Raw genomic sequence first — 25,587 nt, 5'->3', positions numbered from 1 at the left:
AAGGAATTCTCCCATTTCAGCCTCCTGAGTAGCTGGGACTACAAGCACACACAACCACACCCAGTTAATTGTGTGTGTGTGTGTGTGCATGTGTGTGTGCGTGTGTGTGTGTGCATGTGTGTGTGTGTGCGCATGTGTGTGTGTGTGTGTGTGTGCTTGTACAGACAAACAGCCATGTTGCCCCGGCTGATCTTGAACTCCTGGGCTCAAGAGATCTGCCCACCTTGGCCTCCCAAAGTTCTGGTATTATAGGCATGAGCCACTATGCTTGATTGTATCCTGTTTTCTGGAATTTTTTCTACAATTTGTCTATTTCTGCTGCCTCTAATCCTTCATTTTTTCCAGGCTTAATGAAACTGAACTTCTGCCCAGACAAAGAAAGAATTCTCTGTCCTTTCAGAGGCTCCTTTATTTCTTGGGTTAAAGTGCAAACTTCCAGAAATTGATTTCTCTGCCAAGGTGTGTCAGAGTCCTAAGCCCCCAAGCCTTGTTGCTGAATGGCATGAGGATTAAGGCCTGTGGCAGTCTAACCATCCTTGTGCTTTATCGAGAGGCCTATTCTAACACTTTCGTTTGGCCAACGGTCAGACTAAGAAGCACTTGCTGAAGTTTAATTAGGCTGCTCTCCTGGGACTCTGTTCACAGAGGGTCCCTCCCAGGTCTATGGCAGACAGATCGCCCCTCTGGGCTTAGTCGGTGCCCTGGGTCCCCCAGAACACCCTTTTCTCATCCTTTCTGGGCACAGAGAATCTTCCCCGATCATCCATGCCCAGTAGTGACCAAATGGGGCCCTAGCAGGTCCCCCTACTTTGGCCCCTCTTTCAAGTACTCCATGTACCACAGATAAAGCTGCCACAGTTGCCAGCACATCAGCACAGGAACCCCCCCAGTCTGTCCCCCTTCTCCACACCGCCCACTCTGACTTTCCTTCTCACCAGTTCCCACTGAACCTGTCTCTTCACATCACGCTTGGTTCTGCCTTTTCCATCTGACTACGTGGTGACCATTCATTCAGCTCAGGTCATGGCCCCCTCAGACCCTGTTTCCACTGTCCCCTCATTGGCTCCCCTGCACCCTGGCCTCATGGGGTACCCCCACAGCTGTGCAGCCATCCACAGGTCCTCCCCACTACAACGAGAAGCTGACAAGAGAATCCCATCAGGGAGAGCGGGAGGAGCCTCCATAAAATGCTAGACACTTGGCAATTGTCACTTAATCCTCCCAATGCAACAACTTGTAATTTATTTATCCTCCACTTTATTCTAGAAATGGGTTAAGAAGCCTTATGAGAGTATATAAAAGACCAACTTAGCATGAATTAAAAGCAGAAGCAACAGAAGAAAGAGAAGTATAGGGCACATAAACCAAAATTAAAGAGCAAAATGTGCTACATAAATTCTTCGCTGTGTGTGGCCATAACTTTGTGTCTGGCATCCTTTTACAGGCAAGAAGGGAAGGGGAGCCTGAGCAGTGTCAGGAGGCAGGTACTGCCATTTCTGCTTCACAGGTGAAGAAGTAGGCCAGAGGTTGAGGGGTTCGCCCAGGATCCCACAGCTGACAGGTGGCAGATGAGACTTAAATCTAGGCATACCCAGATAGAAGACAGAAGGCACTGGTTTTTGCTGTTGTTGTTATTGTTGTTGTTTTTCAGGGGTTTGTATTGTTTTGTTTTGTTTTGGTAGAGATAAGATCTTGCTATGTTGTTCAGGCTGGTCTCAAGCTCCTGGCCTCAAGCAACCCTCCCTCCTCAGCCTCCTAAAGTGCTAGGATTACAGGCATGCACCACTGCACCTTCTAAGTCTTGTGTTAATATTTAGGCTCTCCTGAGCCCTGTCCCAGGAGTCCATCTCTGGTGTTCTTCCAGGACCAGAACCTCCTCCTGAACAAGAGGTATCCATCAGCTGCCATGACCCTTCTCCAGCCACCATGGCATCACCCGGACAATAAGAGACGAGGACACCTGGCTGTGATGGGCATGTCTCTCCTGGGACTGTGGACAGTGGCAGTGGCAGTAAGGGAAGTGGGCCACTATAGCCACTCTGTCCTAGTCAGAACAGAAACCAATCAACCTCCAGCTAAGGTAGGGCCAAGGGAGGGAGAGAAGAAGGGGAGGCCCTTCAAGACACCCACACTTCTCTGCAACAGCCCTGCTCACTGCTCCATCCAAAGGCAGCATACAACTAATAGGCTTGTCATCTGGGGTGATAACATTAGCCTCATCATTAGCATTTTACTAAATAAATCATTTCAAATTAATTACCTTGCACTCTTGAAAGAATCAGCTCTGGTTGACTCCTCCATTCCTCCTGATGATCACATTGGCAGAATTCATTAGTTCTGTAGATAAACCAATGTGTTTGTGTGTGCCCTGGATATAGACAAGCTCTTCCTCCCTGACACATGTGCCGGGGAGCCCAAGTGCATCCAGGAGGCTCAAGTCTGCAGTTGGGCAGCATGGCCATGGCCCACTGCTGACGTCCCTCAAGTCTGGGACCCCTCGACTCCAGGCATTACCCTTGAAGGTTGCAGCAGGCCCTGAACAGCCTTGTCACCAGTTGGCTTTGTCCTTTGTCTCCTTCTTGGGTTCCATGGGAAAATCATGTGAATGAACATGTCAGTTGCTTTCTTCTCTATTTGAGAGTCTCAAAGAAGAGCTGGAGAGCTGAGGGAAGGGGAGAAAGGGAGGCATGCATCTTGGGCACCTCACTTGAACCTCTCTAAGCCTCAACTTCCCCAGCAGTCAGTGGGGATGATGGTATCTACCTCGTAGGATTATTGTGAGAACTATGATTTGATAGTTGATGGCTAATTTAAAAAAAAAAAAACAGTTGATAGTGTTGATAGCTAATTTAAAAAAAACAGATGGGATCTTACTATGTTGCTCAGACTGGTCTTGAACTCCTGGGCTCACACTTGACTTGCGCTCAGTGACCTGCCCATTTTAGCCTCCCAAAGTACTGGGATTACAGGCATGATCCACCATCCCTGACTGAGAGCTGTATTTTAATGGCATATTTACCATGTGCTGGACACTGTTCTGAACACACAGACCAATTCACTTAATCTTGACCGCAACTCTGTGAGGCAGGTACAATATTATTCCCATTTTCATATGAGAAAACTTAGGGAAAGGAAGGTCAAAAATAGCCAGTCGGCCCATGGCCACACAGCGAGTGAGTGGCAGAGATAAACTCTGAAGCTAGATGGTCACCTCTACAACCCTGCTCCTAGCCGTTTAGCTTTGTGGATTAAATGAGATAATGCATAAAACATTCAGCAGACATTCTGGCACTTAGGACAACTCAATAATTGTTAGCTATTATTGTGGTTAATTATGCAAAATAAAAATAGTAGGATGGAGACAAACGCCAACAGGGGTGAAAACACAAACGTTTTTGATTGGAAGACACCTTGATGATGCAGGGCAGGTGAGCCCCATTTTGGGGCTTAGCCCAGGAGGGCTCTTAACTTCTCTCAGGAAAGAATTCAAGAGCCAGCTGGAGGTAGCATAAAGCAGGCTGACTAGAGAAGCAGCAGTGTAGAGTGGGGGCTCCCTGCAGAGTGGGGTTAACCCATAGGCAGCACACTCAGAGTAACAGCACGACAGACTGTTGACTAGCCATGTTTCTGGTTAATTCTTGATTATGTGCTAAAAACATGGTGAACTATTCATGAGTTTTCCGGAAAAGGGGTGGAAACTTCCCAGAGTCCTCCCCCTTTTAGACCACATACAATAACTCCAGACTTTGCCATGGCATTTGTAAACGGTCCTGGTGCTGGTGGGAGTTTCCTTCAGCATGCTAACGCATTATAATTAGGATATAGTGAGCAATGACATAGCTTTCATTGCCGTCTTGATCCTGGCTGGTTTCAGCTGGCTTCTTCACCACATTCTGTTTTATCAGCAGGGGTCTTTGTGACCCAAGCCTTGAGAAGCAAGTTCCGCCAAACCCTTATCTCATTACAGCCTAGACTCCTAGCTTTACAGGCTTCCCACTTTTGTCCAAGATATCCCTGTTGAAAGAGGTTATAGCCTTGAATCTCATTTCAGAAGGTGCTCCCTTCATAGACACTAATAATTTTCCCAAACACAGAATATTAGTTGGGGAGAACTGAGTGATCATCTAACCCAACTCCCCTCTCATCACAGACGAGGAAACTGAGGCCTGGAAAAGTCACTGGGCTGGTGAGAACAGAGCCTGACAAGGAGCCTGAATCCCTGACAGTTCAGGACTTTTTTCTCTACAGCATGTTGGAAATCCTACACTCTTATTTGCATGTTGCTTTCCATAAATTTGCATGTTGGTCTCCAAAGACTCAGTGTGTGAAACAAAATAAAAGAATGTGGGCACTGAATTTAAACTTAATAATCAACACTCTTGAAATGCAGAACAGCGCCCCAGGCTTCAAGGAAGGGGTGGCTGAGGGCCCTGGAAGGGAGAACAGGAGTTGGGATGCAGCCTCTCTCAGTGTAGAGGTAGGTGGGTCTCTGTGATAGAGGGAGCCAGTCACCTCGGTGGCCAGCATGACTCAGGAGCTCTATAGGAGCCACCAGAAGAAACCCTCCACAAAGCCCACCTAGAACTAGAACACAAATCTATGACATAAGTTCTCCCAAAGCAGCCTGCATGGGCACTGAGGCCCAGAGAGATGAAGGGTCTTTCCTAAGATCACTGAACCGTCAACAGCAGAGCCTGGACCACAACCCACATCTCCTAACTCCCAGTCCTACAAACTGTGACCATCTTCAGGGTGAAGCTACCCCAAGGCCCCAGTGAAGCACACTCTCCTCCCTGGCTGGAGAGGAGGAGCCTCAGGATAGCCAGTAAGCCTCCCCTATTGGCTCAAAGCTGTTTCTCCTTAGAAAACCCAGAAGCCAAGAGCAGCCAATCCCCAGGGGCATGTCCCTGGGGCACACAGGCCCTAATCCTGGTCTGCTTAGTCAGGCATAATAGGAAATGAAGCAGAGAGAGGGAGAGAAATAAAAATGCCCACTGAATCGTAAATGGGGAAAAAAGCCAATGAAGCAGTCATAGCCTTGGCTGGGAGAAGAAGAGCCAGGACTGGGGGTCCAGGAGTAGGCAGCTCTCTCCTTCAGAGCCCCAGGAGGAACAGAGATGACAGAGGAACACAAGGCTGGGCTGTGGCCTGCCCCAGCTCGCAAAAGAGATCCAAGGAAGCTGACCTGAGAGATGTGCTCAAGAGAAGCTGGACTGGGGACCTGAAAGCACCAAGAGCTCAATAGAAGTTCTTCTCCTTCTTGAAAACAAAAACTGAGTTCACAGCAAGCCTGGAAGACTCACCCTTCAGTCTGCAGTGGCATGGCTTTGCAGAGACTTGGCTGAATACAAGGGACTTACATGTTAATTCTATGCAAAAGCCTGCCCATTGCAGACTTCAGGAAAATGCCTCCTTCCTCCAGAGATGGCAAGAGACAGTATAGGAAAGTCATCTTTCCAGATGGGACTGAAATTGTGCCTGGGGTGGACAGGTGGACCTTCATTGGCTCAAGTCCGGGGCCTTGCAGGCCCTTCCTCTCTGGTCCAGGACCCTGGCCTTCTCTCTCTTCCAGACTGGGAGACTCAGACTGAACAGGACATAATTGGGGTTTTAGTGTGCTGGAAAGAAGTAAAGAAACTCTTCCTTTCCTCTCTGTAGTGGGTGTGTGAGGTACAGGGAAGGAAATAATTTTTTCTCTACCCTTCAAACTCTGTAGCAAAGACAGATTTACAAGTGAAAATCGAACAGAAGTTTATGAACATGTATACCTGGTAGATATCCAGAGGAAACAGGAAATCTCCAAGAGGTGCTTTGAATTCAGATTTAAATATCATCTCTAGCTGAAACAAAGAAAGAGGGGTATGGAGGAGGCAGTGATGGTGGGGGCAGGGGATGACCAGGGAAAGCATGGTGAACAAGGGTGAAGTTTGTTATGCAGATATAAGGTGGTACCTTCTCCATTGATAAGCGTCTCTAGTGATTTAATAGCATTCTTTTCTTTCTGCTACAGAGAGGGAGACACTTACAAATGGAGATTTCCTTAATAGATACAAATTTTCTTACAGAAGAATAACTTTTACTCTGTTTTCAGGACTTCTCCTGTGCCTACTGAATCTTAAAGTAATCCTCATGCCAAAAAGACATATTTCGGGATGGCATATTCCGCTCTGCTACAAAGGGGATAATTTGTAGAGGATGAAGAAGGAGGAAAGAAGGGCACAGGTTGGAGGAGTAGCCCCAGAAGGGTGTAGGCATGTGTTTTAGTGCTGCTGTAGCAAAATACCTAAGACTGGGTAATTTATAAAGAAGAGAGATTTATTTCTTGCGGTTCTAGAGGCTGAGAAGTCCAAGAGTAAGTGTCTGCATCTTGTTAGAACCTTCTTGCCATGTTGTGCCATAACACGGCAGAAGTCATCACATGTGAGAGAGTACTCCAGACAGGGCAAGACGACACTTACCTCACTTTTGTAACAAACCCATTCCCAAGATAATGACAATCTATAAGCAGATAGAAAGGCTCTTCAGGGACCATAGAATCCATCTAGTTTTAGCAATCATCCTGCTTTATAGCTCCCTATCTTACAGCCTGATGTTTTCAAGCCCTGTGTGGAATATGGTCTCCTAGTCAGCTGAAACCAGCTCCTGACAGAGACCCGCAACTTACAGATGAGTCAGAGTAAACTTTCTCCATTACCATACTAAAGTCTACACCTCAGAAGGGTGTATACCTTCAATATCATAACATACAGCCTAGTGCCAGCATGATGACCTTTGCCAGAGAGCCTCCTGTACATGCGACAATGCATCTTCTCCCCTCTCCATTGCCCCATTCAACACTCCTGTCACTTTCCCCCCAGGAGCACTGCTTTGGAGAATCCTCTTCCTATCTGTGGCAAATAATAAAATCCCTATTGATCAAAACCTGCATTCTCGCAGAGTCATTTGATACTCGTCAGGCAAATGGACCCATTTTTTGAGTAACAAATTCATTCATGGGGGTTCTGCCGTTAACTCCTCTCATTAGGAGCCACCCCCAACACCGTTGCATTGGGTACTAGGTTTCCAACACACAAATCTGGGGGACACATTCAAACCATAGCAGCACATTGGTGACTTCCGTTAATACCAAGTTTTATCCTGGGTGATTAAAACACAATAATGAAGCTGGAGAACAGTCTGGAAAAATGGCTTGGGACCCATTCAAAAAGGGTCTTGAGCACTCTCCTAAGGACTCTGATGTTCTTTCTGTTGACAACAGGACACCACTGAAAGTTTTGAGAAGAAATGACGCACCTGGCGCTGCAGGAAGTAACTTCTAACACGGGAGGCAGAGGCAAGAGTTTGAAAAGAGAAGGATTTGTTAGGAGGCCTTTGCTGGTGAGCAGGTCAGGAGAGACAGAGCAGCAGCCTGAATTCCAGTCGTGGGTAGGACGGAGGAAACCAGAACAGAATAAAAAGAGAACTGACAAGAATGAACAATGGATTAGCGTGAGGATGAGGAAGAGAAAGAAATAAAAATTGAATGAGTTTTGTAGCCCAGATAGCTGTGTGGTAACATTAAGTGGCATCAAGGACCTGGGGAGAAAAAAGAGGTATAAAGGAAGAAGAGTGACTTCAGCTGGGGACATGGAGAATCTGAGACATCCTTTGGACAACTTCATGGAAATCCCCAGAAGACAGATGGAAACTCAAGACCAAGTTGGAGATATGTAGGCTCAAGAAGAGGTGAGGATTTGAGAGTTAACAGCATCAGGGAGCCTGAGAAGGAGACTGAGAAGCAAACCCAAGGGAATGCAGAGCTGATGATGACACAGACAATTCCTTGGTAGCTAAAGACGGCAAAGCCACCCGTAGGTAGTCAGAATCAAACAAAGAAATCTAGAAGGGATGGAACAATAAGAAAGTGGAGCCCCAGAGTATACAAAGTCCCTGCAACTCCCAGGACCTATGTGAGAAAAAAGAATTTCTATCTCTGTGGGAGCCACAGGAGTGTTGAGAAAAAACAACCTGTGAATATTCTGAGTTATTCAGAAAAGATCAGATGCTCATGTCTGTAATCCCAGCACTTTGGGAGGGCAAGGCAGGGGATCACTTGAGGTCAGGAGTTCAAGACCAGCCTGGCCAACACAGCGAAACCCCAACTCTACCAAAAAAAGAAGAAAAAATGCAAAAATTGCCAGGTGAGGTGACATGCGCCTGTAATCCCAGCTACAGGGGAGGCTGAGGCACAAGAAGTGCTTGAACCCGGGAGGCAGAGGTTGCAGTGCAGAGGGGCAATCTCTGGGTGACAGAGTGAGACCCTGCCTCAAAAAAAAAGATGTGTTCAAGGTGGTATGGCTGTAGACTCTTCTGAGTTATTCAAAAAGAGGATTTATATATCTCAGAGGATTAGGGTTCTGCCCTCTTCAGATTAATCCTCTCTTAATAAAATAAAAGAAAATTTCTTTTCATCACTTTATAATCATAGATATATGAAAGAAAAATAAACCTTGGGACCCCAAAATCACTACGTCAAGCTGGGAACTACTTAGGGCAAACCTACCTCTCATTCTATCCCTTAAAAAGATAGCTACTAAGTTTAAAAAAAAAAAAAAAAAAAAGCTGTATACCTATCTCACAAGGAATTTCCTTGTGGACCAAGGACAGACAGAACTCAAAATCATCCCTCTGCTCACTGAGATAAATGCATATCTGACTGCCTCCTTTGGAAAGACTAATCAGAAACTCGAAGGAATGCAACTTTTCATCTTTTATCTACCCATGACCTGGAAGCCCCCCTTTCCATTTCAAGTTGTCCTGCCTTTCTGGACCAAACCAATGTTCATCTTACATATATTGATGGATGCCTCATGTCTCCCTAAAATGCATAAAACCAAGCTGTGTCCCAACCACCTTGGGCACATGTCCTCAGGGCCTCCTGAGGCTGGGTTACGGGCATGCATCCTTAACTTTGGCAAAATAAACTTTCTAAATTGACTTAGACCTGTCTCAGATATTTGGGGTTCATAGATGGTTGAAATATTATAAAGAAATAAAAACTTCCATTAATGTCACCTTCATCCCTCATTGGCTCCAGCCAAAAACGTTGCCATCATTGTCAACTCTTCCCTCTGTCTCTACTGTATGTCTAAGAGAACCACAGAGCTTATAAACTCTCTTTGCAAAATGTACCCAGAATCCGACTCCTCCTTATGACCCCCATGGCAGCCAGACTGGCCCCGCCACTATCCCCTCTCACCTGCATGTGCCACAGCCTCCCGGCAGTTTCACTGCTGCTCCTATAAATCACCTCTCCACTTGACATCCAAAAAGGTCCTGATAAAATGCAGACAAGGCCTTGTTACTCTTTAGTTCTAATTCAGTGACTTCTTAGTCTGTTTGTGCTGCTATAACAAGTAACTGAGATGATATTTTATAAATAATGGAAATTTACTTCTCACATTTCTGGACACTGGAAAATCCAAGATTAAGGCCCTTGCCAAGTTCATTGTCTTGTCGGGGCCCTCTTGCTGTGTCCTCACATAGCAGAAGGGCAGAAAGGACACTCAAGCTAGTTCCCTCCAGTCCTGTTATAACCACGAATCCATTCATGTAGGCTGAGCCCCCATCACTTAATCACTTTCCAAAAGGGCCCCATCTCTTAATACTATGGAGAGTAAGTTTCGACAATGAATTTTAGAGGGGACACCATCAATCAAACCACAGCAACTTCCCATCTCACTAGAGTAAAATCCAAAGTTGTCCCAGTGGCCTAAAGGCCTGACGTAACCCGGCCCCTGCTCTCTACCTCCATCTCTCTCCAAGCCATTTCTAAACTTGTCATGTCTGTATTCCTGTACTTCCGCTCCCTACCTGCTCTCCTGGATATGCATCCGGCACCTTCCCCTATGTTGTTCAGGTCTTTACTCAAAGGCCATTTTCTCAGAGAGGCCTTGTCAGACCTTTCAATCTACAATTGAACCCTTACGCCTTCTACACACACACACCCTCCTGATCCTCTCGCCACCCTGTGCTGTGTTTCTCTCCTAGTAAGATGCTGTCAACACTACATAATGTACTCCTTTATTTGATGATTTTGTTTCCCTAAACTAGGATGTTAGTCCCTAAAGACAAGGATATTTGTCTATTTTGTTCAACGGTGTGTCACCAGGACTAGAAAAGTGCCTGACACTTGGTGGGTGCTCAAACATCTGTGTAGAATGATTGACTGCAGCCTGTGGGGTAATTTGCCACCTTCTATGTCAGCTGCGATGAATTGCCCCTCGCTCCATGCCAGATTCTGCCAATAGAGGGTGTGAGCAGCAGCTGAATCCACTTTGCAGTTTCTCCGGTATTTGTAGAACCAGCCTCCTCCTTGGTATAGCTTCATCCTCCCCACTTCATCAGAGGTCTGAGTTTCAGCTGGACAGCATCTCTTTTTAAAGTTTTAATGATTCCAGCCTCCTTCCTTTGTTCACTCAGCCCCACAGCCGGTGGCTTTCTCCTGTAGTTGCTACCTCCATGACACCCTGAAGTGCTTTTTTTTTTTTTTTTTTTTTTAAGAGATGGAGTCTTTCTCTGTCACCCAGGCTGGAGTGCAGTGGCATAACCTTGGCTCATTGCAACTTCCACCTACCGGGTTCAAGCAATCCTCCTGCCTCAGCCTCCAAAGACAGGCACATGCAACCACACCCGACTAATTTCTGTATTTTTAGTAGAGGTGGGGTTCACCATGTTGGCCAGGCTGGTCTCCAGCTCCTGGCCTCAAGTGATCTGCCTGCCACAGCTTCCCAAAGTTCTGGGACTACAAGCATGAGGCATTGCACCCAGCCTGAAGTACTCTTTTTATCCACTCAGTTACTAGTTATAACATTATACTTTCTTGACAATTTGTTGTATTAAATTCTTTCCATCCAAATAACTGGTGCAGTTTCAATCTCCCAATGAATGGATGGGGGTGGCAGATGCAAGCCACCACTCAGGATACCTAGCTGCTGCCCACAGCCTTCCTGCCTGGCCTAGGACCTGTAACCCAGGTGCAGAGGGTGGGCAAAGCTCCCTGGCCCTCCCAGTCCAGGTACTACTGGAGGCAACTCCTATTTCACAGTCTCCTCTGTTCCCAGACCCTCTCCTGAACCCTGCCACGAAGCTCATGCTTTTCTGTACCCTCACCACTCCCTACACCTGTCCTCACCATCGCTCTTATCATCTCATTTTGAAGCTGCGTGCTTTTATACCTGTCCCCATGTTCAGACTGGCGGCACAGCCAAAGGCAGGATCAGATGCTGTTCCTACCTGTAGCCCTACTGCTTGCCTATTTCACCCTTTCCCCACTCATAGGAGGTGCTCTGTAATGTTCAACGAGCTAATAAACATTTGCTAACCCAGATATTTCAACAGGATATGAAAGCCACGGATTTTAATGTATAGTCCAACCTACACAACTACCAAAAAAAAAATCCACATGGCAGTAAAAACAAAACAAAGAAAGAAAAAAGAGAGAGAAAGAACCTAGAATCTGTGCTTTAATCACCCCCATGCAAACCAAACTTTCAGATAAAGAGAAATGTGGCCAGTCCCCAGTGGGTCTCTTTCCTCATAATGTTGAGCCATAATTATATTTTCACGGAGTCTGCATGTTATTATTTACATTTCCGTGTTGATGTTGGTACAGTTGTCAGAGTTCCTGAGGACACCTTTTCTGCCTGAGCCCAGAGAGGGCTGCACATCTCTTGGAAGGGATGCTGAGGTCCCAAGGCAGTCTCCCTCCCGAGACTGGAAAGCATTATCAGCCAGGCTTTTCTTCTCAATCTCAATCTGCTCGTCCATCTCTCTTTCTCTCTTTTCTTCTCCCTCTTCCTTTCTCCTCCCTTCCTCCCTTCTCTCATTTCTGGTAAAGTATCTAATAGAATCACTTGTGCAATAGATAACAACCCTGTTATAGCTGCTGGTGCTTCCCCTGTGTAATTAGGAAGTATACTGTTGTGTAATTCAGAAATTAATTAGTAGTAAATGTTTCAAGAATGCAGGTGGAAGTGGGAGCTGACTGCGCTCCACCAGCCATGCTTCTGGATTGCTTTCCAGCTCTAGAGGAACATTTCTGGGCTCACCCAGGGACCTCCCCCATAAAGGACACCTCTGGTTCTGAGGGTTGGTACTCCCTTCTTCACCTTCAGTGCTGAGGATGCAGCTACAAAAGCCACAAGCTCGCTGCATGTCAAGGTGCTCTGACCCACTGCTAGGCAGCGGCCATAGAAGGCGTCCCTTGCTGCCCAAAGAACTCTCAGGGCCCTTCAGCCCAGGGGATGGATGGGGTAGATGTTACCGTGCAACCTGAATCTTGGGGAGTCTGAGGATTTTGCTCTGAGGAGTAGCCTGAAATTATCCCTCTCTGATATAGAAAGGAAAATGACCACATTGGTAACATAGACCGGATCACGGAACAGGAGACAGGAATAAGCAAGGAAGTCGACTGCTTCCTGGCCCAGGCTGTCCTGCTGGGGCTGCAGTGACGGCCTCAAAGATGAGGTGAAGCTCAGCCTCCTCCAGAGGGTTGTGGGCTTCTCCACGCAGGCTCGTTTATCCCATCCTCTTGCCTTCTCTCATGCTGTTCCCTGTCTGGAATGCCTTTCCCTCTCCTTTACCAGTGCTTCACACAATACCTAGACTATAGCTGGTGCTTAATAAATATTTACTGGATGAACGAATGAATGAAATTCTACTTGTCTAATTTCTACCCATCTTGCATGAAGCCTGCTTTGTTTCCTGAGGCTACCTTAACCTCTCTGTCTTCTTGGCTGGCTTGACTTTTCTGTGTATCTCCTACAGCACTCATGTCATGCAGCATTTCAAATTACTACGTGCATATGGGCCTGTCTTCATTCGGCAACAAGCTTCTTGGGGAAAGGACTTGTCTTATTCATCTTTGCATCTCTTCTCAGCAACTCCCAGGGCAAACACTGAGCCTGACATGTAGTTGGTGCTTAAGAAATGTTTATTGTCTGAATTATTGAGCAGAATGAAGGACAGTCACTCCATCCCCAGAGACACTGCCCGCTCCCCTCGGGATGGTGGGGGTTCCCATTTCAGGTAGCCAGGAGAAGCTGAAGAGCCAAACAGGCGCAGCCTGTGCCTGCTGGATAAATCCACTGTGCAAATCCACTCATTAGTATCCATGGAGCTCTGGAACAGAGTCCCCAGCAATCCCTCCCAGAGCACACGCAGGATAATTTTGACTGCGGGGTGATTCTGGCTGGAATTTCATCACCAGATCATGCCTCTCATCTCCTAGTCCTCTCTTCCTTGTTGAACTGAATTCAATTCAACACGCCTAAACTGAGGGCTTATAATATACACAGAACCTTCTGAAATCCCGGCGAGTTTCCATCTGCTTTCCTCTGTTTTTACTATCAGAGCCATTCCCTTCCATGGAAACTGAGAAGCTGATTCTCTTTGGCAATGCCCTTCCCCTGAGCCTGGCATCCTCAGAGCCTCAGACAGGCCAGGATTAATGCAGCCCTGCCCCCACCGGCCAACAGGAACACTTGATAATACAACTCTGAGAGTATCACTAAACCTCAGGATCCTCTGTCTTAGATTGAAAATTGATCAGGACCAAAAGGAAGCCCAGAGACAAGGTTCAATAGACACTAAAAAGACCTGAACTTGCCTCTAACAGTAACCACAAAAGCAATAATAATCATCCATGTTGATGGTGTGTCTCCTGGGGAACTTTCTGTGTGCATTTGTACAGTGTCTCACTGATTCTGACAACAATCCCACAAGGCATATATATCTATTACTATCTCATTTCACCAGTAAGGAAACTGAGGCACAGAGAAAGTAAGAGGACAGTCTAGGAAATCCGTAGACATCTTTTTGAAGTGGGGGGGGTGCTAGTGATCAAATGTTTTAACAGTGACTGAATGAATGAAATGAAATTCCAGTCCATGGGAGCCCTTTCAGGGAGTGTAAACTTCCTCTTATCTTCTCCTCTCTCCACCAATGAGCTGCTTCTTTAATGGGGACAGAATAACTCACTAAGGACTCAAGCTTCCTTCCCTCTGCGGTCAGCGGTGTCCAAGCTGTGTGCTCTCTGGCTTCAGGGGCAACTGCGACCAAGAGAGGCAGCCTGAGGAGAATGTCTTTGGGATTTTTCTTCTCTCGAAGCTGAAGCTCTGGGAGGGAGTCAGCAGTAGTCTGGGAGGAAAGATTCAGAAGAAAGAGAAATTCCTATAGGCCAGGAAAAAGATGCCCACGGCAAAGAGTTATTCCCACACCCCGGCAGCGGCTCCCAGCCCAGTTAGTGTTAAAGCCCATGGGGCCAGGAGCAGGAGCTGTCACCTCCAAAGACAGGCAGGCTGCGACAGCGACCACAGTGGAGTGAAAATTAGACACCCTTTTCCCATTTTGCTGTCCCTGTAAACCATTCTGTATAGCCCTGGGGAGAGGGAGGAAGCTGGGTGGAATGGGAACTCCGCATGACATATAATTAGAATGAGAAACATGTAGAGCACATTCATGTTGCCAGAGCCCTTTTTTAAGTCCAATTGTTTGTTAATCACTCAATAGCATGAAGAAAGGGGAGGACTGCTCTAGATTAAAAGGTGCACACTGGGGGTCTCCTTTGAGTCCTCATCCAAATAAACCAACTGTAAGAATATATTTTGAAGCCAATCAGTGAAATTTGAATATAGATTGGTTATGAGATGTGATTAACGAATTCTTGCGAATTTTGTTCGGTTGGAGAATGGTGCTGTGGTTGTGTCATAAAATGTCCTTTCTTAGACATGCATAATACAGGGTACAATTTACTCCAGCAAAAAATGACAAAATAGATATGATAAAATATTAAAATCTAATTCATGATGACGGGGCTTCACTATACCGTTCTTTTACTTCTATTAGATTTGTATAAGTAACATCCGGACCAGGCCCAGTGGCTCACACCTGTAATCCCAGCACTCTCAGAGGCCGAGGTGGGAGGATCACTTGAGGCCAAGAGTTGGAAACTAGCCTGAGCAACATAGTGAGACCATGTCTTTACAAACAATGTTTTCAATAATTGGGTGTGATGGCACATGCCTGTAGTCAGTCCCAGCTACTGGGGAGGCGGAGGTGGAAGGATGGCTTGAGCCCAGGAGGTCTAAGCTGCAGTGAGCCGAGATGGCACCACTGCCCTCGAGCTCTGGGCAACAGAGCAAGACCCTGTCTCACATAAATAAATAATATCTAAATACAGAAACACGTGTATACAATTTGATAAGTACGTAATAAAATAATTTATATAGAGATGAAAATGTTTAACATAAAGATATAAATATAAATGTTTTCACAAAGAAAAAGAAAAGTGTCAACAGATGGTGGTTAATGAAAGGATCTCCCCACATCCCTGCAGCCCCTGGCTCTGGTCCAGAGTATAACGAGGGAGTGAGAGATGCATCGGCAGCCTTCCACAGACCTTAAGGAACTCAGCTGCCAGAACCATGCCTCTGCCTTATTTCCGTTCCCCATAAGGTCCTATGCTTAACTGGTGAACCCTTCCAAAACTGTGAAGAGCCAACATCTGTCTTCACAGCTTGTAAACTCCAAATGATCACCCTGTCCCCCATGAGTGAACCCTCCTTCTCCATGCAACTGCCACTAGTAAGTGACTAACATTATCCTTTCCAAAGACCAAAGCCAAATGGAATAAGCTCGGACATGCTGTGCTGCATATCAGCCCTGATTACAGGCAAAGGACATCCAGGATGCTTCTCTTCATCCTTGTTGTCTTAGTCTGTTCTGGCTGCTGCAACAAAATACTGTAAACTGGGTGGGTTATAAACAACAGAAATTTAGTTCTCATAGTTTCGAAGGCTGAAAAGTCCAAGATCAAAGTATTGGCAGATCTGGTGTCTGTGAGGGTCCCCTTCCTGGTTCATAGATGGCCGTCTTCTCTCACTGTGTCCTCACAGGGTGGAAGGGACTAGGAAGCTCTCCTGTACCCTTCTAGAGGGCACTAATCCCATTCATGAGGACCCCACTCTCATGACCTTATCACCTCCCAAAGACCCTGCCTCCAAACACCCTCACAGTGGGGTTTAGAATTTAATGGATGAATTCAGGAATGGGGGAACAAACCTTCAGCTCATAGCACTTATTGTAACATATAGATGTCCTCCATCGTCACACCACTTATAACCTATGCCAGGCGTGGTGGCTTAGGCCTGTAACCCCAGCAGTTTGGGAGGCTGAGGTGGGTAGATCGCTTGAGTCCCAGAGTTCGAGACCAGCCTGGGCAACGTAGTGAAACCCCGTCTCTACCAAAAATACAAAAAAATACATGGGTGTGGTAGTGCATGCCTGTGGTCCCAGGTATTCAGGAGGCTGAGGCAGGAGAATTGCTTGAGCCCAGGAGGTAGAGACTACAGTGAGCCAAGATCGCTCACTACACTACAGACTGGGTGATAAATCAAGAGACTGTGTCAAAAACAAAGAGGGGTTGGGGAGAGAAAATGTGGCGGCGGGATCCACCTCTAAGTGGGCCCTCTCTGACGCTATCTTTTCTGAAGTGGAGACGTCAGTGGGAGTCTTGGTTATCCACTATCAGGGATGTAAACTCTCGAGGTCAGCCAACCTCACACACAAATTGAAGGAAAGGGTTAACATATGGATGGAAGACACGGACAGGAGACTGAAGGGGAGCAAGGAAGCAGTGGGCTAGGGTGTAACGGAATGGCCACATCCCAGAATCAGAACTAGGAGCAATAACGGGGGTTGGACTCAGAGGGAGCTAGAACACCCGAAGCTGCAGAGATGCTGGACATCGGAGAAGCTGGCAGGCTGAGCCTGCCCCGACTCAGAAGAACAGCTGGTATGTGAGAGGAGCCAGCCAATGAGCCAGAGAGAGACCACCCAGGTGGGTGGGGAGCCTGTCTGCCAGTTGTGATGGGTGCTGGTGCGTAACCCCGTAGAACTGGGCTGCTGAGACACCGCCGTTGTCAGGACCTTGGCCGGGAAGAGCCTCCTGTTGCCAGTGGATGGGCTGTCTGCCTGGCTCTCCCAACCCCGCTCCAAGCTGATTCTGTGATTGCACATAATTACAAAAAGCCCTGCCTGGGCAGGTGGATGTGAGGAGCAAGCTAATCCATGACTCTCAGCAGGGAACGGGAGCTCGCTGAAGATGGCCTGGTTGTGGTGGAATTACCCAGAAGATTCAGGACGCTCAAAATGCCTCTCACTGAAATGTCAGCTTCCATGTTCCAGAAGGTCTTAGATAAGTCTGGGACTCACACAGTGGCTTGTGTTTCTTCCTATTTACTAATAAGGAAACAAACTGTGCCTTTTAGAGGTGATATGAATTGGCTCTGAAGCTAGGGAGGGTGGGAGTGCAACAGAGGAAGAGGAACACCTCAGTGCCTGTCTCTCCAGGCTGACTTCACCCCACCCCCACTCCCACAGGGGGAATCAGAGCTCCCTGGCCTTCTCTGCACAAATCAAAGACCCCATGACATGGGAGGCAGCCATGGCCTCCTCTGCGCCTGGCATTGTCAGGGTGAGGAGAAGCTGGGGGAGGGACCAGCTCAGCAGGAGACCCTGTCGGGGCCACATGTCCTCCCAGAGCTCCACAGCCCTTCAACCTTCAGCAGCTCCCTGCCAACAGAGACCCAGCTTTGACGAATCTGCACATCAATGGCAGTCCCCACTGTGGCTTCTGCTGCCAGGGGTTGCTGTGTCCAGTACAAACACATCCTCTCTGCTGGGGAAATACAGGGAGGCACCTGCTCTACAGTCTACAGAGCTTCCTCTTCTGCAAACGGAAAGACAGAGTTCACATTCATTAAGTGTCTACTTTGCGCCAGGCACTGTTCTAGGCTTTGGGATAACAAGGAAAACTCCATCTCTGCATCCACAGACTATCCACCTGGAGCGGGGAAGGCAGGCAAGTCAGCATGTTAATGCAATAAAGCGTGGTGCCAGCTCCCAGAGGGGAAGTGCAGGCGCTGTGGAGCAGTGGATTCCAGGGGACACAGAGCTCTCCTGAGATGCAGCCACATCTAGGGGCAAGGACAAGGCCATCACTAAAGACATCATCTCCCACTGCCTTCATCTGGGAGGAGAAGGAAGCATAAGGCCGACTCTCAGGGGTTTGAGAGTGAAACTGTAGTGTTAGCATCTTTGACCTGCTTCCTGGGCTGTATTGGTAAGGAGTCCCCAGGACAGTCCTTACCTCAGACCCAGGCCCCTGAAAGCAAAGGATGTTTTGTAATGAGACAGTATTTTATTTATTACCAGACTATGCCCTAAAGTACTTGAATTCTGCAGGGCTTCAAAATAAAACTACCTGTTGCAAGTTGATTATAACATAGCACTTTCTGCTTATGGAGAATTGGCTTTAGTGCTCTACAGTGGGTAGAGTGAAGACCTGTACCTGGTCAGCTTGTCAATGAGCACGAGAATAACACCAGCCAGTCACAGGAGCAGACTGCACAGCCTCTCCGGGCAGCCGTAGAGTGACCGGGCACACACCTGCTGAGTCCTGCTGACACAGCTCCTCCCTCCTATCCCTGACTGGACGAGGAAGGACCCCTTTTCTTCTGGGACCCACAGGCTGCCAAAACAGCTGTATCTTTTTCTCCACCATCATATTGACAGAGCCCTCCCCACAGCGGTGCATGGCAGAGCCCCTCCCCGAGGGATGAGAGCCCAGAGCTACCTCTTCTCTTCAGTTAAGAGTCGTCCCCGCCGGGTCTCCGGAGATTCAAAGGCAGCATTGAAGCCACCTGGAGCTTGCCATACTTAGGAGTCATATTCCTATGAGGAACATTTATCTAGACCTACTAGATCTACTTCCAGAAGAAAATCAATCCATAATCAATGAGGTTGATTCAGCGCCAACACGCGCGTGCTCATGCGTGCGTGCTCATGCGTGCGTGCGTGCTCGTGCGTGCGTGCTCATGCGTGCGTGCTCGTGCGTGCGTGCGTGCTCATGCGTGCGAGCGTGCCTGCGTGTATTCTCCTTGATATTTCATGTCTGCACAGAACAACCAGTTATGCAGACATGGAGTCTGCATAGAACAACCAGCCCTGTCCCCATCCCTCCCTTAGGCCACATGGCTGTGGCATCTATTTTCTTACCAACAACAAAGATGCCAGCGTTCGCCTATGAGCAAAACTAAGGCGAACTGTATTTCCGCTCTAGCTATTGGCCGGGTAAGAATGCCCCTCGGTACAGTCCAGCAGCCTCCCCTGTCTGCAGAGAAGGAAGAAAGCCCTGTTCTCCCAGCATTCCCTCCCTGCCCCCTTCCTGGGCTCCTTCCTGAAGGTGGCCTCCGGATGCAGCTTTCGGTCGGCAGCAGGCCTCTCCTCTGAGAAATTAACCCACTTTTTTTTTTTAATCTTTCAGCAGTTTTGCATTGTGCATTTCCTGAGAACATCTTCTTTCCTAAAGCGTAAAAAGCCCAGGACTCAGCCCAGATAGCATATCACGGGAGAAAGGCGGAAACCATTCTGGCGCACAGCTTTAATTGATTGCTTCCCCTCCACTGGGCCCACCGCGTGGCTTACATTGCTCAGAGCTCAGTGCTGCTGAAAGAGACCCATGGCTCCCCAACCTGCTCTGAGACAGGCCAGGAACTCAGGGAATTACGACAGTCAAGAACAATATGAACAACGAGTGAATCCCACTGGACCATAAATCTTCACAAAATTGTAGAGAAGGGGTGACAAGAGGCAAGCAGTGGGGCAGACAGTGTCGCTGTGTCGGAAACCCCAGGTCAGATCAACACGCAGCACAGCCACTGCAAAGGAAAGAGACAAGGTTGAGTTCTTGCTTCTCAGGAGCTGGCGTGCTTTCACCATCGATGCTCTCCTGCCTCATATGGGTATGACCTTTTCATCTCCATTCTCCAGTAAGTGCCTTGCTCAACCATGGGAAGCGAGGAGGGCCTTCGATAAGTCACTAACTCCTGAGCCAGGGCACTAGAGAAATGTGACTCCGAAAAAGCTCTAGACCCAAAGGGAGCTCCAAAAATAGATCTGTGCACATATATTCATACACACATACACACAATATATAAATATGTGTCTGTGTGTGTATATATTTCTATAGATTCCTATATAGTGCATATATTTTTCCCTTTATATATATTTGTTTCTATATGCATATATATTTGCCTATATGTGTATATTTCTGTGTGTGTGTATATATATGTGTGTGCATGTGTATTTTATGTTTTATGTACAACGCAACCACATTCCATTTTAGGTTCCACACTGTTGTCCAGGTATCTGTAGGAATCCACAGGTCTATTCCTAGGAGGGCCTTTCCTGGGCTACAGGAAAGAGGTCACTGGCATTCCTGCTTTAAAGAAAAGGAAGCAGATGGCACACACAACTGGGCACAGACAGCAGTAACCTGGCCCTCTACTTCCACTGCCTCAGAAGCAAGTCCAAGGCCAGTGCCTCCCCCGCCTGGACCCTGGAGATATCTCCACACTTCCTGCTGTCCCCTCTGGCCAGTAAAGGCCTCTGTCATACAGGTCTGCAATGTCCACAGGGGAAGTACTCTGATTTTTTCTGCAAAAACATTATGTGACTTGAACACAGTAAAAACAGTCATTCATTTTGCATCTTCATTTTACCTGTGGCAATTTCATCTTTGTTTCCTACATCCTTTCATAGGTCCATCTAAGATAGCTGGTCTTAGAAGTCAGACGCTTTATATGGCACCCACCACCCACAACTCCATTTAAACTAACAAGGGCTTGCATCTCTGAAATGATTGGAAATGTAGTTGTAGCTTTATCTTTACGATGATAATGATAATAACAAAAATGTTTGGAAAACCGCATAATAGTTGCTTTCCTCCCACCAAGGCCTATCACAAAATGCACTTGGTATTCACATGGAGCTAAGACAGTCAATAGGAATAAGCACCACTCAGCAACTCCATGGTCCAAGAATTTCAGAGCACCACCAGCCAGCAGTTCATCAGACCTCAGGCCATTTACCTCAGCCAGAGAGAGCTGCACCATGCCATCCTCGTCCTTGTCCAGAAGCCTGAATAATTCTAAAATGCCAGAGAAGGAATAAAATTAGATAAGGCTGTTTCTGGACTTTGAAACAGTCAGAGAGCTGCCTCTGTCTACCCCATCCCCACCTGGGGAACTCCCCTTTCCCCTACATCCCCTCCCCTCCAGGCCCCACCTAGCCCCAGGGACCTCAAAAAGCTAGACCCAGAGCACACAATCCGATCTGGGGGATCGGATGTCCCTGCCAAAACAGACAAACCCCGTTGCCAGCAGAGATGGTCCCTTTGGTGTCTCCACCCTCAGAAGCTTTATATCAGAAACGTGCAATTACTTTATCAGGGTGCAGTATTGTCAAACAGACGGTGGTTGTGTTGTTTGTGGGTAATACAGTCCCTTAGCTTTGTCTCTGGCTAACTGACCTTAACCCACTAGAATATAACACCTACGAAACCTCAGTGGAAGGAAAAATCCCTCCCTAATAAGGTATCTAATTTCAAGGCCCCAGATGGCAGGAAAACACCTTCCAGAGAACACCCCTGATTTCTTTGCTGGAAGGTGGCACATGTTCTCAATATGATTCCTACTGAAAATCAAATATAGATAGACACTAAAAGCCATCTAAGAATGTTACTGAAATGCATTCATCTTGGCCCAGTGACTGCACACTATATTTGCATGATAGTCTGGATGGCAGCTTTGTAATCTCCAAAAACAGGCAGCCTCAGTCCTGGGTCTGGCCAGCCTGGACTTCCTCAGCCCCTTCAGGTTCAGCTGCCCCTCACCCCCAAGGTGCCAGTGTTACAGAGGCCCTGTCTATTATTTTCTGGGCCCCCAGCCTCCGAAAGGCAATGTCTGTTTCTAAATGCCCCTTGGCCCTACCCACCTTGCACCTTGGGATTAATAGGATGGGGTTGGAGGACAGAATGACTCACTGAAGAGGGTCTCCAGGCGGATCATACAAGCCACAAAGCTGTCAAAGTCGATGCCAAGCTTGCTGCATGCATACCGCAGGGCAATGGTCTGCTGCACCTGGCTGTTGAGGGTGAAACCTGAGGGCAAGGGGGTCTGGGTCACAGGTGGAGTGGAAGACTCAGCACTGTCTCCCATAAATACTCAAGGAGCTGACACTGCGGGGGCCCCTCTGTGGTTCTGTATCAATCTGCAAACCAGGCCTGACTCTGCCTTCTCCAGGGGATTCCAGAAGGTGTCTGCCATCCATCCCTCCCCTTGGAGCTGCTCCACATCAGGGTCACCCTCATTCCAGAGCTAGCACTGGCACCAGCATCAGCTCAGCCATGGGTCACATCAGCAAGTGAAAGCAGAGAAGGTGAGGGGGCTGCCTCTCTGTCCAGTTCCTGTCCATCTCCATAGCCTGTCCTCTGTAATTGCCGTCACCCTCCCAGTAACAGGCAGAGATCTCGGAAAAATTCTAAAATATTATGCTATATGGAATCCAGCAATATTCTCCCCTTCCGGACAGGGAAGCTCTGTTGTTGCCTTGATATCCTATATAAGATAGCTACAACTGATGATCATTAACAATCATCGTTATGAGAATAAATATTTACAATGTACACATCTGGATTCCAAGACACTGTCTACCGGATGTGTTCTCACCTGCCTTCCTGAGGGCTGTCCTCATCTCGTGAGCATCCATGGTACCCGAGTGGTTATAATCAGTTTCCTGATAGATCTCCTAAAGCAGGAAAGAAATCCCAAGTAGAAAACAACCATTCACGGCCCCTGCTAGAACCATCTCCCTCCACCACACTGCTTCTTCAAAAGGCCAGGGACACATTCAAAGAGACCCTATTGACTCCTCCCAAAAAGGATTCAGAGCAAGGTTAAGAGCTCAGCCAGTGCTGGCCCCTTTGCTGTCTGAATAGCAGGCTTTCAGGGCAGTGGTTGGCATGAGAGTCTCTCATTGCCTTCTTGCTCCATCCTGAACAATGTGCCCAGGTCTCAATTGTTTTGACCATGATTAAGGATGTGGTCAGACTACAGTAGACTGGGAATAAGTGTAATGGAGGATTAGAACAGAGGAGAGGGACCAGAGCCCTGAGGATGCCCAGGAGAAAGAGAAGAGTTACCAGATACTTCTGAACCTTCAGCCAGAGCGTCTTGAATTCCACTGGCCCCAGAGTGCGCGTTCCATTGCTCTAGGCACGTTAAAGGCCAACATGATCGAGTCCAAATTATACATGCCTTATGGATTTCTTTTCCTTGTGATCTTGCATGAGTGCCTTAAGGCCTTAGTGAACCTTCCATGTCTGTGGCAAGCAGAGCAGTGAGGGTGACAGTGGGTAACGGGTGCAAATAAAGATCGAAACATCAAACACGCACCAAGACCCTCCTCTGAGGCCAGGCACAGAGCTAGGAACGAAGAGCAAGCCGCGAGCTGGCCAATCTGTGATATGCACACCCTAATCATCCCAGTTTATTTACGGGGTGGAGCTGTATCATCTGTAAATTCGCTTCCAGATTTACCTTTCTGTGGTTGATCATTGAGCTAATTAAGTTTGTTGGGATGTCAAAACGTTATGGGAAAAGCCATCGGAGCTAGGGACCGTGGGATTGGGAGTCTAAGCCACGGGATCTGCTCATAGGCCACTACACAGCCAAAACAGGCAGGTGTCACAAGGGATTTTCTGTGTCCAACTTACATTCACTCCTCAATTTTTTTTTTTTTTTTTTGAGACAGAATATCTCTCTGTTGCCCAGGCTAGAGTGCAGTGGCATGATCTCGGCTCACTGCAACCTCTACCTCCTGGGTTTAAGCAGTTCTCCTGCCCAGCCTCTCAAGTAGCTTGGATTACAGGCACCCACCACCACACCTGGCTAATTTTTCACATATATATTTTTTAGTAGAGATGGGGTTTCATCATGCTGGCCAGGCTGGTCTTGAACTCCTGACCTCAAGTGATCTGCCTGCCTGAGCCTCCCAAAGTGCAACAACTATTTTGTTTTGGCACTGTGTTAGTCAGTAGGGATTTGGTTTTGAACTGCACTTATACTCCTAAAGTTAAGTTTCTTAGAGACTCTACAATTTTTCTCACCAATCACAACGAATCAATAAACAGTATGTTAAAATTTTGAAACAGCCCCAGCTACTTGGGAGGCTGAGGCAGGGGGATCACTTGAGCCCAGAAGTTCAAGGCTTCAATAAGCTCAGATCATGCCTGTGCATATCCACTGCCCTTTAGCCTGGGAAGCACAACAAGACCCCATCTCTAAAGAAATAATCAGAATTCTAAAACAGACTATCACTCTCACCTCCTTTAACTAGCCAAACAAAAAATCTTGTAAGCCTCACCCTTTAAGAAAGTCTGTGTTCCATGGACACAGGGAGGGGAGCACTACACACTGGGGTCTGTTGGGGGGAAATAGGGAAGGGACAGCAGGGGGGTGGGGAGTTGGGGAGAGATAGCATGGGGAGAAAAGTCAGATGTAGGCAAAGAGGAGGAAGGCAGCAAATCACACTGCCACGTGTGTACCTATGCAACAATCTTGCATGTTCTTCACATGTACCCCAAAACCTAAAATGCAATAAAAAAAAGAAAGTCTGTGTTCTTGAGTCTATGCTCCACACTGAGTGCTGAGTGCATCACAGCCTTCAGATCGTTACTAACAATTCAACTAACACCTCTAAGAAGAGTAGTGTGCAGAGGAATCTAACACTCGGGTCTAGGTACTCGACACACTCGTATCTCATTTCGTCCTGACAATAGCCACGTCAGCTAGATATCGTGATCCCATGTTCCAGGAGAAACTGAAGTTCAGAGCGTTTCCTAACTCCCCCAAATTCATATACCTCAGTGAGTGGTACAGACAGAATGTGGACCCCTGGCTGTTTCAAAGCCTTTGTCCCAGAACACCAGTGGCCTTCAATTCCAGATCCAGTTGCCTGCAGAGACCGCACCTGCGGAACCAGGATCCCCAGGAATCAGGGTTGGTTTGTTTGTTTTGTTGTTGTCGTAGGAGACAGAGTCTCACTCTCTTACCCAGGCTGGAGTGTAGCGGTGTGATTTCTGCTCACTGCAACCTCCACCTCCCAGACTCAACGATTCTCATGCCTCAGCCTCCCAAGTAACTGGGATTACAGACGTGCGCCACCACACTTGGTTAATTTTTGTATTTTTAGCAGAGACGGGGTTTCACCATGTTGGCCAGGCTGGTCTCTAACTCCTGGCCTTAGGTGATCTGCTCACCAAGGCCACCCAAAATGCTGCTGGGATGCCAGGCATCAGCCGCCGCATCCAGCCAGTTTTTCAAATGTTTTTTTTTTCCTGTTACTTTGTAGGACATGTGAAAGACTGTATTTTTAAACTGTATTTTTAACACCCAGGGGTGATAAAGTACTCACACATGCTATAGTACTTAAAACATCATGTTCAGTGAAGAAAAAGCCAATCACAAAGGACCACACATTGTATCATGTCATTATATGAAATGTCCACAATAGGCGAATTTATAGAGACAGAAGGTGGATTAGAGGTTGCCTAGGGATAGGGTGGGGTTGGGGGAAATGGAGAGCGACTGCTAATATGAGTACAGGGTTTATTTCTAGGGTGACGACAATATTCTAAATTATGTG

General features: G+C 47.4%; 1 protein-coding gene and 2 long non-coding RNA genes across 8 annotated transcripts in view; 1 reads left to right on the top strand and 2 right to left on the bottom strand.

Annotated features, from left to right (window-relative positions):
* LOC118149467 (uncharacterized) overlaps positions 1-18,871 on the bottom strand; it is a 128,651-nt gene extending 109,780 nt beyond the window's left edge. For 4 of the 5 annotated variants that reach the window (XR_008477883.2, XR_008477882.2, XR_004736944.3 and 1 more), the window contains exons 1-4: positions 18,677-18,871; positions 14,020-14,178; positions 9,239-9,315; positions 2,261-2,662 (exon numbers count right to left, since the gene is read on the bottom strand). This is a non-coding gene — a long non-coding RNA (uncharacterized LOC118149467). The remainder of the gene's footprint in view (positions 1-2,260; positions 2,663-9,238; positions 9,316-14,019; positions 14,179-18,676) is intronic. The other variant, XR_008477884.2, reaches the window with a different exon arrangement.
* A 60-nt stretch (positions 18,872-18,931) lies between these two features.
* Positions 18,932-21,932, top strand: LOC118149448 (uncharacterized). 2 transcript variants are annotated; one of them, XR_004736868.3, is made up of 3 exons: positions 18,932-19,173; positions 19,367-19,871; positions 20,838-21,932. It is a non-coding gene; the product is annotated as an uncharacterized LOC118149448 (long non-coding RNA). The 2 variants fall into 2 exon arrangements; XR_004736869.3 differs by lacking the exon at positions 20,838-21,932 and adding an exon at positions 20,228-20,803.
* The window catches only part of CAPN8 (calpain 8), a 72,689-nt gene continuing 66,547 nt past the window's right edge, over positions 19,446-25,587 (bottom strand). Inside the window, exons 17-21 of the mRNA XM_035280675.3 lie at positions 23,084-23,152; positions 22,611-22,689; positions 21,926-22,042; positions 20,973-21,031; positions 19,446-19,760 (exon numbers count right to left, since the gene is read on the bottom strand). Of these exons, the coding sequence (XP_035136566.1) occupies positions 19,737-19,760; positions 20,973-21,031; positions 21,926-22,042; positions 22,611-22,689; positions 23,084-23,152 (348 nt within the window). The 3' untranslated portion in view covers positions 19,446-19,736. The remainder of the gene's footprint in view (positions 19,761-20,972; positions 21,032-21,925; positions 22,043-22,610; positions 22,690-23,083; positions 23,153-25,587) is intronic.

Source organism: Callithrix jacchus, chromosome 19 (assembly GCF_049354715.1).
Source record: "Callithrix jacchus isolate 240 chromosome 19, calJac240_pri, whole genome shotgun sequence".
NCBI lineage: Eukaryota > Metazoa > Chordata > Mammalia > Primates > Cebidae > Callithrix > Callithrix jacchus.
Note: the sequence above shows the minus strand (reverse complement) of the source record. Positions and strands in the feature narration are given on the sequence as shown.